The sequence below is a fragment of the Diceros bicornis genome, chromosome 2, assembly GCF_020826845.1.
Source record: "Diceros bicornis minor isolate mBicDic1 chromosome 2, mDicBic1.mat.cur, whole genome shotgun sequence".
NCBI lineage: Eukaryota > Metazoa > Chordata > Mammalia > Perissodactyla > Rhinocerotidae > Diceros > Diceros bicornis.
The window spans coordinates 85,157,541-85,171,382 of record NC_080741.1 but is presented as its reverse complement, the minus strand read 5'-3'; the positions used below and the strand labels follow the sequence as shown (position 1 = coordinate 85,171,382).

At 38.8% G+C, this 13,842-nt stretch overlaps 1 protein-coding gene across 7 annotated transcripts in view; it reads left to right on the top strand.

Moving 5' to 3' along the window:
* The window catches only part of RAF1 (Raf-1 proto-oncogene, serine/threonine kinase), a 72,299-nt gene that overhangs the window by 37,591 nt on the left and 20,866 nt on the right, over nt 1-13,842 (top strand). For 3 of the 7 annotated variants that reach the window (XM_058565396.1, XM_058565398.1, XM_058565404.1), the window contains one exon: nt 7,277-7,509. The exons of 1 other annotated variant lie outside the window; for it this stretch is intronic. In XM_058565396.1, coding sequence (XP_058421379.1) covers nt 7,303-7,509 — 207 coding nt within the window. In that variant the 5' untranslated portion in view covers nt 7,277-7,302. Of the gene's footprint in view, nt 1-5,653; nt 5,703-7,276; nt 7,510-13,842 lie in introns of those variants that run through there. 3 more of the 7 variants (XM_058565430.1, XM_058565422.1, XM_058565399.1) reach the window with 2 other exon arrangements.

The following is a 13,842-nucleotide window of genomic DNA, read 5'->3' as shown; positions in this document are numbered from 1 at the left end:
GAGGATGATAAATAAGGTCACAAATAACTTATGGTACCTGAAAAAAGAGTGAAAACTTAATATACTGAGTTTTTTTGAGTCTGCATAGCAATGAAATACATGAAAACTAGAAGAATTACATGCAGTAAGAGAAATGACTATTTTTAAATGTAACACAAGGTGGAATTAGCACACACATGGAGAGAGTTCGTCAGTAGGACTAAGAAAGATACTTTAAGACTAGATGGATCCTTAAAAAAAGTGATCAAGTGCAGGAAAATGTATTTTGTGTGAATAAATGCATTTGGAGAAATCGATGCAAGCTCTCCTAGGGATTCTGGGCTTTAGAATTACACCAGTAGCTTTCAAACTTAGTAGTGATCCACAGTAAGAAATACATTTTATAATGTGTGTATACCTGATTTCTCAAAGATTTCTCAAAATAGTACTTCTCTGTACAATGTGTGATACGTTCTGCTCTATCTTATTTTTTGAGAAGCTGGTCATGACTCACCAAAATGATTTCCTGACCACTAATGGGTCATACTCTACAGTTTGAAAAAGTTCTGAGTAATAATCTAGGAAAGAAGGAGACGTGAGTTTTTTTAAATCTCTCCCCTAAAGAAGCTGGCTGTTAAGAAACTACCTATTGGGGTCCGGCCCTGTGGCGTAGTGGTTAAGTGCGCACGTTCTGCCGCTGGTGGCCCGGGGTTCACAGGTTCGGATCCTGGGCATGCACCACTGCACCGCTTGTCAGGCCATGCTGTGGCGGCGTCCCACATAAAGTGGAAGAAGATGGGCACAGATGTTAGCCCAGGGCCAGTCTTCCTCAGCAAAAAGAGGAGGATTGGCAGATGTTAGCTCAGGGCTGATCTTCCTCACCAAAAAAAAAAAAAAAAAAGGTACCTATTCTGTCCTTGTTTGAAACCATATTGGGTGCTATTTTAGGTATACCACAAAAAGGGCCCAAAGAAGGCAGCAGAAATGGATCTCAAGGTAGAGACTCCTGTCAGATTGTTCAGGGGCTTGGCCTTTGACTCTTCCTTGAGTCCTCTTGCTGTGGAGTTTAGGGCCATGTGTCTTTCTACTATAGTTATTTTGTTTGCTCCTAAACTCGGTACTATTTAGAATTTATAAACCATCTTTTATCTTGGATATAGAAAAGGTATCATTCTCTGACTTTCTAAAAAGGAATATTCATATAAAGAATAAATGAAGTTGAGCGATTGTGACAAGTGAACTATGATAAAAGTGGACAATTTGGTATAGAAAGATACAGCTTTGAAAACAGTTTAGACATGAATTAATGACTAAAGCAAACATATCTTTAAACTCCAGTATGGCAAAATGAAGCATGAAGCCAATAAAAGGCAAACTTTTTGGTGAACTTATGAAACATAGCACCCTCAGAAATAATGTAGACTAGAAATAATAAATTTGGAGAAATTTAGATAAACTCATGATTGACAAATATAGAGTGGGTGACTACAGAAAGCTAAGATATCTAGCAATTAATGAATTGTCCCCTTTTTCTATCATAAAATATTCATCCCTTGGTGTCTTTCAGAGACTGACTTTGCGATTAAGCGCATTGTGGCAATTCTTTAATGGAATGGTAGCCAAAGTGGAGGAAGCAGAGTAGGGTAGGATCTAGTAGGCTTTTTTTATTTCTGAGGTTTTCTGTGATGCTGGGGGCAGGGGTGGAGGGTTAAGGGAGTCTGGAATGCAGAAGGAAGCAGAGGTTGAATCTGAATTCTAGAATAGGCTAGAAGAATTCTTATTAAGCAAATTGTAGGCTTCCTAAATAATTTATAGAATTTAGCTATCATAATAAATGAAATTATGAACATGCTGTCTTATAAAAGGTAAATGTTTAGTCTGTAGAAGACAAATTCTCAGGCTCTCTCACTAAGTAAGTGTTTAAGGTCAGAGAACTTTTGTGATAATAAAGCTACTATTTTGTATATGTGAAGAGAGTTATCAGAAAAAGATTATTTTTTTATCATTGGACAGAAATGAGCTTTTAAAATTAGATTTCATATAAACTTTTTGCTACAAAAGTTATCTTCAAATGGCATATATAACAATTCTCTCTTAAAGAACTTTTATATAAGGATTGAAACAGTTGGATAAAAGTATAAAATACTCCCTAGTTAAAGCTTAAAAGTTTTCTTTTTAAAAAGTTTGCTCAGGCAAAACAAAGTAGGGCTTTTCATAACTTTAGATAGTATTTTTTCTAGACAAAAATGTCTGGATAAATATTTTAAATTAGACCTTTAGCCAGTGTGTTGGGGCAGCATCCTTTCCTGGGAGGTCTTGTTTTTGTAAACCAGTCTTGCTTTAAATTGTTCCTGGTTTAGTTCCATGGCTTTGACTCTGAAGTAGTTTACAGTTTATGGATGTTACAAACAACACTGCAGTAAATATTCCTGTGTGTTTTTGTAGTGCTCGGTGTTTTTTTCTGCCTGTAGGATAGATGGTCGAATGGTATGTGAATTTAAGTCTTTAAATAGACATTATTACATTGTTAGACTGTTGCAGTTTACACTCTTTTCAGCAAGTATAAAGAGAGGTAGATTTCCTCAAATGCTTGTGATGGATGTTTTCAGTCTTTTAAATTTTATAAATCTGATATTAAAAATAGTATTTTATTTTTAAAATTGCATTTCTCTATTTGTATAGATAAACATAAATGCCCTGGTTTTTCTGTGGCATTTTTCATCTTTTTCTTATTAATTCTCAGAAGTTCTTTGTATATTACAAATAGTAATCTTGTTTTTTTTTTTTTTGATGAGGAAGATTAGCCCTGAGCTAACATCTGTTGCCAGTCCTCCTTTCTTTGCTGAGGAAGATTGGCCCTGGGCTAACATCCGTGCCCATCTTCCTCTACTTTATATGTGGGATGCCTGCCACAGCATGGCCTGATTAGCAGTGCCTAGGTCCGCACCCAGGATTGGAACCTTTGAACCCCAAGCCGCTGAAGCGGAGCGCAGGCACTTAACCACTATGCCACTGGGCCGGCCCCAGGAATAGTAATCTTTTATAGGGAGATATATATGTCTTTTTTTAGATGAGTGATTTCTTCCAACATAGTGAATTTCTGCATTCATGAGAGAATGCATTTGTTTTGAAACTTTTCTTTGGAACTGTGAAAGACCTTTCACATTCAGAAGTTGATTTCTACTTTGGACTATCTAGTTTTAGTATGTCTCTAGATGTGTATGTGTGGGTGTATATATATATTTTTTAACTTGGAGCATTTGGTCAGCAGATCAGAGGGAGAGATCACAACGTTAGAAGCTAGATTTACATTTATGTTACATCTCCATTTACATTTGAGAGTAGGATTAAGGGGATTTCTGAATGTCTCCATTTAAGGTTGAAGTACATTTCTGCTGTATGGTTTTTAGAAGATGCTTCTTTCTTGTTTTGGATGTGTACCCTTTAGTAAATTGATTAAGGAATGGCTTAGCATAGAGCCTCCTGTGATGAACAAGTTAGAAGTGTACCCATCAGCCCTGGGGCAACTGGTAAGGCCCTTGGCCTTCCTGGGCTTGTCTGGTTACCTTAGTATGCCTTACGGCTATGATCCATCCTTTTGTATGAGTGACGTGAAAAAGGTTGGCAAGCGCTGACTTAGTATACTTCTTAACCTCTAAGTGATCTTGATATAGACATGGAAAAATAAAAATTATGAATGATAATCTAAAATTGAGAAAATGGATTTGCTTTTATTTTGTCACTTGTTTATTTTATTTTTTTTTTTTAATTTAAAATTTTTGTTTTTTTGTGAAAGATCAGCCCTGAGCTAACATCTGTTGCCAATCCTGCTCTTTTTTGCCAAGGAAGATTGGCCCTGGGCTAACATTCGTACCCATCTTTCTCTACTTTATATGGGACACCGCCACAGCATGGCTTGATAAGCGGTGCCTATGTCCGCGCCCGGGATCCGAACCTGCAAACCCCAGGCTGCCGAAGCAGAGCACGTGAACTTAACTGCTACACCACTGGGTCGGCCCCTTGTCACTTTTTTTTTTTTTTTTAATTTTAATTTTATTTATTTATTTATTTCGCCCCCCCCAAAGCCCCAGTAGATAGTTGTATGTCATAGCTGCACATCCTCCTAGTTGCTGTATGTGGGACGCGGCCTCAGCATGGCCGGAGAAGCAGTGCGTCGGTGCACGCCCGGGATCCGAACCCAGGCCGCCAGCAGCGGAGCGCACACACTTAACCGCTAAGCCATGGGGCTGGCCCCGCTTGTCACTTTTTTATTAACGGTTATTGTAGTATGTTCTCTACTAAGCACCAGCACTGTCTAAGTGCCTACAAGACTTAGAATTCATTATAAAACAACTGTGTTCTTGGACTCAGGCTACATTTAAGTCTTGTAAGTGGGTTCTTTAACCAATAGATTAGAATACAGTCTTCCCCCACAATTAAATACAGAATGCAATTTACTGCAGTTTGTCTTTTGCTGAATGGTAGATATTTTTTAAAAGCGTACTACCAAATGGAGACTTAATTCACATTTACTAGTTCTTGACAGGTCTTTTCTATTAAAAAATTATATTTTTTGCAGCATTATTCTGGTTCCTAACTTCATTTAATAAATATCTGAGTGCCTTCATGTTCTAGGTACTATATTAAGGACTAAGAATACAGCAGTGAACAAGATTGACAGAGTCCTGCCCTCATAGAGCAGAAGGAGGGTGGAGGGGTACTGACCAAAATCTGTAAACAGTCTAACATAGTAGTAAATGCCATGACGAAAATAAGATGGAGTTATTTCACGGTGGTAGGGGGAATATGGAGTCTTGTGGTTAGGCTGGCTAGGGAAAGTGTCTCTAAAGAGATCTTTTAGGTGAGACCTTAATGATGTGAAGAGGCCAACTTGCTTGTTTCTAGAGGTTTCAGTCTTCTGGGTGAAGGGAACAGGAAGTTGCAAGTCCTGAGGCATGAAGCTTGGCATGTTCAGAAAGGAGTTTAGCTTTTATTCTGAGTCTTAAACGGGAGGAACACAATGAGTTGCATTTTGGCTATGCTCTATCTATAGATCATAGGAGCCACATCATTTCAGGCTAGTGAGATACGCAGATGAGTCTTCTCTCTCTCTTTTCATCTTTTCCTCTCTCATCTGGTCCTAAACTCCTTCATCTCTTCCTCTTTAGTTGGGAAAAGGGATCTAGGGAAAAGAGGAGCTGTAGGTGCCCCTAAAAAGTGACCTCGTGGTCACCAAGGGATAGTGTTAGGAGTGTGTCAGGGCTCAGCTTTAGTTGCCAGAGGCGGGGAGGCAGTGTGTCATGGCTCTGCCACTTGAAGGCTGTGGGATCTTGTCCCACCCTTCGTTCTCACAGAAATAAAATAGGCTTATAGGAGTTTAGAGTATAACAGTAAAATATAAAAAGCAAAAAGTAAATAGATAATATATAAAAAGTAAAAATTCCTCACAATCCTGCTGAAATAGTTAATACTTTATTATTCTAGATTTTCTCACTTCTTTATGATTCTAGATTTTCTTCCTTCTTTCTAGATTAATATAAAAGAGGGTCAAACTATATTTTTCATTTTTTGCTTTGTCGTGGATAGCTTTTTACATCTCTGCACATAAAGATCTACTTCATTTATCACACAGATATTAACATGATTTGTTTAATTCTCTATTGTTAGGTATTTGGTCTTTTTCCTAATTTTTCAAGGATGTGAACAATGCTGTGATGATGCTTGTACTTATCTCTTTATATACTTGCCTTATATTTCTGAAGGATAAAGTCCTAGAGTGGAATTGAATGACTAAATCGATCTTAAGGAACATTTCAAAATTTTAATAATTGTTACCACATTCTCCTCCAAAAAGGTCGTGCCAAGACTGTGTGAGAGTAGCACCATGCTGTGATCTTGAGAAATTCTCCAAACCTCTCTGGTTTCCTCAGTTGTCAACTAAGAATAGTTAATATGTATCATCCTCTCTTGATTCAGGCATGTGATATGAGAAAGGGCTTTGCACATAGTGGATATTCAGACAGAAACTTCTGGTTGAAAACAAGAGGTTTGGATTAAATGGTCTTTAATTCTAGGCCATTTCAGTACTGACTAAATGATTTCAAGTGTCAGTGTTATGCATGAGAAGGTAAGGGCTCTGGAGTCAAAGCTGCCCAGTTCTGAATCCCAGCTCTGCCACCTAAAGCTGTGCGAGAATTTTCTCAACTGTAAAAAGGGGGTGTAATTTCTACCTAGAAAATCACTCTAAGGGTTAGGTTGGATTATATGAGTGGGATGTATGCAGTATATACTGCCTCTTAATAGTAGGCACCTAGTAAATGGTAGCTATTATTAATAATAAGACAAAACAAGTTTCTGAAGCAGGAAGGCTTGAGGAGGATGGGATTCTCTGTCACCCTCGCTGTTTTATAAAGGAGGAAACCAACCTCTCACTTCTGCTTGGTTGCTGACTCCTGGTCAGTGCCAGAGCATTGCATGTCCTCACTGCAGAGTATCTGACTGACTGTCATTGTGGGACTATCTGTGGACTTCTATTGCAGGTTTTTTGTTGCCTGATTAAAACATTTGGTTATTTTTGGTTAGGTGACTGTCTCTGCTTGCTTCTGTTTATACGCTTTGTTTCTTCACCAAAACTGAATGTTGAATGTTATGGGAAAGTTCATGGACTTTAAACAAATATAGAATCTAGTTATGTTACCTATAACCTGGATGTTCTTGGACAAGTAGCATGATTTTTCTATACCTTATTTGTTTAAAAAATAAAAGGTGGATGGAGGAAGGGATTTAAAATCTTTGGAGTCCTTATTACAAATTAAATGAGATAATTTATATATAAAATGTCTCATACGCATCCTAGAAATACTACTTTTCCTTCCTTGAAGGCAGAAAATTATGGCTTACACTTTAAAAAAATTTCTCATAGTACTAACATGTTACTCATTCTCAATAATAGTCACTCATACTTAATATACAATAACCAAAGAAGAAGAGAAATATAATTGAAAACGTATTAGACTAGAAGTCAGGAGACCTGGGCTCATGTTCCAGGTTGGCTTTTAACTGTTGGTATAACCCTTAATGAGTCTTTTGATCTCTAGTCCCCATTTTGCTCATTCTTGAGTTGTCTATAAAATATTTCGTGGAAATATACTAATATAGAAGGTTTCTGATTAATTTATGTAAGCAGAAGGCATCACTTATAAGAAAGTACCATTTTCATTATTATTCTGTATATTGTGTTGTTGAGTTAGTTAATTGCTTTTGTTCTAGAATTACAATTATTTGTCTGTTTTACCAGGTTTAAGTATTGTGTAAGCTGCATCAATGGAGCACATACAGGGGGCCTGGAAGACGATCAGCAATGGTTTTGGATTCAAAGATGCAGTGTTTGATGGCCCCAGCTGCATCTCCCCTACAATAGTTCAGCAGTTTGGCTATCAGCGTCGGGCGTCAGATGATGGCAAACTTACGGACTCTTCTAAGACAAACAGCACTATCCGTGTTTTCTTGCCAAATAAGCAAAGAACAGTGGTACGTGAACTTTCCTTTCCGAAAATTAAGCTGTCCATCTGCCTACAGAAAACATTATAGATCCTGTTGCCCACCTTATAGACAGGCAAAATCTTCACTCTCACTTAGAGTCTTTATTAATTGGCTTTTCAGTTGCAGATTTTGTTGCTTTATATTGCTGTGTTCCTTCCACAACCCCTACTTTTCCCACCCCTTGGCCTTCCTTCTGTTATTAGTCTTGCCTGGAATGTCTTCCTTTCTGCCGCTTCATTCAAACAAATAGTACATTCTTATGGGGATATATTTCAAAAACTTTTCTTTGAAAAGCTCCCTTAGACCTTTACAGCTAATTAAAAACATATTTTTTATTGTTTTCTTCTGAGTATTAAAGCAAAATGTTCACTTAAGGTGTTTTTGGATATAATTAAGTATAAGGAAGAAAATAAAATTTACTAGAAAAAATTATTTTGATAAATTTCATAGGCCCCAGGCAAAGCTGGAAATAGCTTAGAAATCATAGCATCTTCCTCTTTTCCAGGGCACTGGCACTATTTCTGCGTAGTTTATTTTTCTAGTACCAGCAACAGCTTCATAGTGGCTTCATGGCAGGACACTGCCACTCGGTTTTCTGACACAGAACCCTAACTTTTCTAAGAAATTACTGCTCAAAAAAGTTTCCTACTATCCTAGAAAAAAACCTACCTGGTTGAAACAGAGAAGTGAAGTTGTACTGATTTTGCTTGGTGGGACATTTGAGAAAACTTTAGTTCAAAACTTCTGTGTGTCCTCCTTTCCCACCCTCCATTCTTTGTGTAAAATAGTGGGTTGTGTTTAGTCTGTGTATCTAGATGAGGCAAGGTTCTGAGGCAAGTCCAGGCCAGAATTTTCTTATTTGTTTCTAACAGTTCCACTCTCCCTAGTTTACTAACAAATTCCTTTGTACTTGTTTTGTGAACCTAAAGAGCCTCCCAGTTATAGTGTCGTACATTTAGGTAGATTTTGAACTGAAGGCAAAACTCAAAAGGCTTGCGTAAAGTTTGAGTGAATTTATTTTTCTTCCCCTTTCTAAAAATGAAAGTTTAATGGCTGGCAAAATAAATAGTAATAATCCCCTTATATTTCAACAGTGGTCTTTCATTTGTAAAGGGATTTTTTTCCTACTTTTTCTCGTTAATTTTCTTTCTAACCTTAAATGGAGAGCCCAGGTGGGAAGTGTGAATGTGACGGGAAGCTCAAGACCATCTGGTGCTGCCTCTGGGTGTTACTGGAGATATATTCTCCATCCCCATCTACTACCAGTTTGCCTGGAAGACTGGGAGACTTAGTTTGGCATAATGATTAAGTGTATGGACCTTTAAGACAATCAAGCCCCAATTTAAATTCCTGTATTGCCCTTTTTTGTTGTTGTTTTTCAGGATTGGGTGGCTAAAATTTTGTCCACTAACATATACCCTATTTTTATTTTTGTTCACAGTACTGTTTACTTGACCAACATTGACTGACATATTTATGGAAGGATAATTCCAAATTGAATTGAGGCTTTGGCAGTCAACGTGTGGACCTTTTGTGGTTGTGTTTGTGGTGCTGGTGGGCTCCCTGTCTTCCAGAAAAGAGACTCAGTGGAGTTCTGTCCCACTTGAACTAGAAAGTCTCCTAACTAATCTCTCTTCCTTTTTCCAGCAGCTGCCACATCACTTTTCCTGAAAAACAGCTCTGAGCATGTTACTTCCCTGTATAGAAAAGTGGTTCCCCAATTAACTTTATGTTAAAAAGTTCAAAATCCAGCACCCATTTATCTTTCCAGCCTTATTTCATATTCTTCCACTTTATTCATGGTCCACTTCAGCCAAACTGATTTCCTCATTTTTTCCTTGTTGAAGAAATTGTTCATGTACAGCTACTGATGATCATTTTACCTCTTCCCCTGCCTCCATATTACGTGGCCCTAGTTCCCACAGCTGGCAGTAATCTCTCTTTTGAATGCCCATAACCCTTTACATCTATCTTTCTTACAGCACTTATCATTTCCACTTATATTCTGGTAGTTGTGAATATATCTTACTTCCCCATTTCCTAAAAGGCTCTTGAGGGAGGATTTATTATTCATGTTAGAGCTCTCACAGTGTCATCCTGAGAGTTCATGTTGGATTGTCTTTTTTTTTTTTCTCAATTTATTTAAACTAAACAAAAACAAAAACAGTCTACTCATTTCTCCCATCTCATCACCCCGCTGCCCTGGCAGCCACCAGTCTGTTTTCTGTATCTATGAGCTTGGTTGTGGGTTTTTTTTTTTAAGATTGCACATATACGAGAGATCATATGATATTTGTCTTTCTCTGTCTGACTTATTTCACTTAGCATAATGTCCTCGAGGTCCATCTATGTTATCGCCAGTGAAAAGATTTCAGTCCCTTTTATGGCTAATGTTCCATTATGTATATACACCACAATTTCTTTATCCACTCATACATCGATGGACACTTAGGTTGTTTCCGTATCTTGGCTGTTGTAAATAATGCTGCAGTGAACATAGGGGTGCATAAATCTTTTTGAGTTGGTGTTTTCATTTTCTTTGGATAAATGCCCAGAAGTGAAATAGCTGGATCATATAGTAGTTCTATTTTTAGTTTTTTGGGGAACCTCCATACTGCTTTCCATAGTGGCTGCACCAGTTTACATTCCCACCAGCAGTGCACAAGGGTTTCCGTTTCTCCACATCCTCACCAACACTTGTTACTTCTTGTCATTTTGATAATAGCCATTCTCACAGGTGTGAGGTGGTATCTCATTGTGGTTTTTTTGTGTGTGTGAGGAAGATTAGCCCTGAGCTAACATCTGTTGCCAATCCTCCTCTTTTTGCTGAGGAAGATTGGCCCTGAGCTAACATCTGTGCCCATCTTTCTCTATTTTATGTGGGACATCTGCCACAGCATGGCTCGATAAGCACTGCATAGGTCAGCACCTGGGATCCAAACCTGCGAACCCCGGGCCGCCAAAGCAGTATGAACTGCTATGCCACTGGGCTGGCCCCTTGTGTTTTGATTTGCATTTCCTGATGGTTAATAATGTTCAGTATCTTTTCATGTACCTGTTAGCCATCTGTATGTCTTCTTTGGAAAAATGTCTGAATAGATCTTCTGCCCATTTTTGTGTGTGTCTGAGGAAGATCAGCCCTGAGCTAGCATCCGATGCCAATCCTCCTCTTTTTTGCTGAGAAAGATTGGCCCTGGGCTAACATCCGTGTCCATCTTTCTCTGCTTTATATGGGATGCCGCCACAGGATGGCCTGAAGAGCAGTGTGTCAGTGTGTGCTAGGGATCCGAACCTGCGAACCCTCAGGCCGCTGAAGCAGAGCGTGCACACTTAACCGCTCTGCCACCACTGCCCATTTTTTAATCAGATTTTCTTTTTGCTATTTGAGTTGTATGAGTTCTTTATATATTTTGGTTATTAGCCCCTTATCACATATGTGACTTATATTTTCTCCCATTCTATAGGTTGCCTTTTCATTTTTTTGGTGTTTTCCTTTTCTGTGCAGAAGCTTTTTAGTGTGATTTAGTCCCACTTGTTTATTTTTGCTTTTGTTGCTTTGTGTATTGCCTTTTTATTATTTATTTATTTATTTATTGGTGAGGAGGACTGGCCCTGGGCTAACATCCATGCCCATCTTCCTCCACTTTATATAGAACGCCACCACAGCATGGCTTGACAAGTGGTGCGTTGGTGCACACCCAGGATCTGAACCTGCGAACCCCGGGCCGCCACAGTGGAGCGCGCGCACTTAACCGCTTGTGCCACCGGTTCGGCCCCTGTATTGCCTTTTATTAGCTGTATCATCTAGACAAGTCACGTAATATTTTGAACCCCTGTTTCTTGACCTTTATGAAATGAGGCTCATGCTGAATACAGTGGCTAATTCATAAGTAAAAAGGTAGCTATGATTATTTCCGAGTTTGTCTACATCTGTGTAGTCTTTGACAGCCTTCATTTGAGCACAGCTGGACAGCTGGTGCTTGGGAACTAGTGATTCGGAAGCTTGACTTCTACAGCTTATGAGAAGGTTCTAGCAGAGAAAGTTCATTTCTCCTATTTATTTGACCAGAGATGGACCATCTAGCCCTGGAAGAACCAGCTTCTTTCACCAGGCACCCAGCTTCGGGGGAGCACTGAAGGAGGAAGGAGTCACTTGCTAGCCAGCACCATCAATCAGCTGTTTCTTTTTGTTGTTGTTGTTGGTTTTTTTTTTTTTTTGTGAGGAAGATCAGCCCTGAGCTAACATCTATTGCCAGTCCTCCTCCTTTTTTTCCCCAAAGCCCCAGTAGATAGTTGTACGTCATAGTTGCACAACCTTCTAGTTGCTGTATGTGGGACGCCGCCTCAGCATGGCCGGACAAGCAGTGAGTCAGTGCGCACCTGGGATCTGAACCCGGGCTGCCAGTAGCGCAGCGCGCACACTTAACCGCTAAGCCACGAGGCCGACCCCTCAGCTGTTTCTAATTATTCTCAGGTTGTTTCACTTTTGGAATCCAGAATGATTTGCATAATCACTTAATGGGCTCCAGAAATTAGATATAACTGATTTCAGCATGTATCCGTGGGAGTTATAGAGAGGAGAGTGACAGAGAGGATGTATATCTGATCTAAATAATTTTAGAAGTAATAATTAGTAGTTGGTTGTTTTTTAAATTTTTATTGTCATTTGTTTTGTTAACATGTGTCTCTGACTAACTGTTGCTGCTTCATTTTGTTTTTATTGGATGAGTGATTGGACCGTAGCTGAGGACCATTAATTACCATTAGAATCACCTGACAAGTTAAAATACAGATTCCTGGGCTTCATTCACGATGAACTGAATCAGAATCCTTAGATTTATTGGAAGCTGGAGATGTGTATTTTCACAAGCTCCTCAGAGGATTCTAATGCCAGCCACATTTGGAAGCCCCACTGGATCAGAGGATATTTAAAGAGCTGTCTAGTTCTCAGAGTCTGTGACTTTTAATGAAGATTAATGATATAACACAGCTATCACTTTACAGTTTTCAAAGCACTACTTACTGCACAGCATTTGATGCAGGTCATGATTCTGTTAGGGTGTGTTTATTACTCTTCATTGTCCTCATTCTGGTATCCTATCTTCATAGTTCTGATCAGTATATCTCACTTGACTTAGTTGCTTTGTTTTTGAAAAGCTGGAAGTTAGTGTGATCTTGCTAAGGGTATTACTGCTTCAAGAAACCTTTAAAATAAACTAGTTATGGAACATTGTAAATGAATATTTAAGAATATTTTAAACCTTTAAAATAGATACAAACATACACTCACCTCCCTCTGGGAAGGGGCTGGGTTGGCTACTGTCAGCTATCACGCTTTCACGCAGTGGAGGAACTCGACTGTAGGCAGTTCCCAAGCCCCGCAGATCTACATTCCTCTCTCCTTACTGACCATACTGACTCTAGTTGCTTTACTTTTGATTAACTTTTTGGCTGTAAAAGCAAAATGTATAGGGCTTTTATCAAAACCCTTAGGATCTCAGTTGACATTTTTATATAGCTGCTATAATTAGCACTCTTGGCACTCATACTTCCTACTAGGCCTCTGAGTGCCTGCCCAGCTTTTGAGGATTAGGTACAGGGGAATGTGGAGGGGCGTTTACTGCTAAGGCTACCTAGAATGGTGTGTATTTATTTAAACTAGCAGTGGTGTTTGTCATTACAGTAGGACAGAAGCTCTATTTCCTCCACTTCCTGCTTGCCCTCACTAGTGTGAAGTGCATGTGAGTTGGAATTTTTGTTAGGAAGATCAACCATTTTGTTGAAAGTAGGTTGAAATGCAGATTTTTGATCAGAAAAACTAATGTTTGTAGATTAGATTGGCTTATTTTCCTTCCTGGTGGATGTTCATGCTCACATGCACATTTCGGTGAGTCAAGCAAATTAAAGATGTATAAAGGAAAAGTTGATCCTTTTATCTGTCTCAACCAGTCTCTCCTGATGTTCACAGATAGCTGTATATCTTTTCACACTCACATAACATATAAAAACATATACAGGTTTCTCACCCTTTAAATAATCTTGCTCTTTGTATTATTCTGAAAAATATTTTCCCCCAATTAACATATCATGGACACCCCTCCCTCCAGGTCATAATAAGTAATATAGTAATGGCATAATGTGATATATATGGATGTTCCATATTTTATTTAAGCACTCACCTATTGCTGGACATTCTGGTTGCTTCCTGTGTGTGTGTTTACCCTTACAAGCAGTGCTGTCATAAACCTTCTTCTGCATACACCCTTACAGACTGGTGCATTTATTTCTGTGCTCATCTTTCCAAAGTGTTTGCAGCCTGTG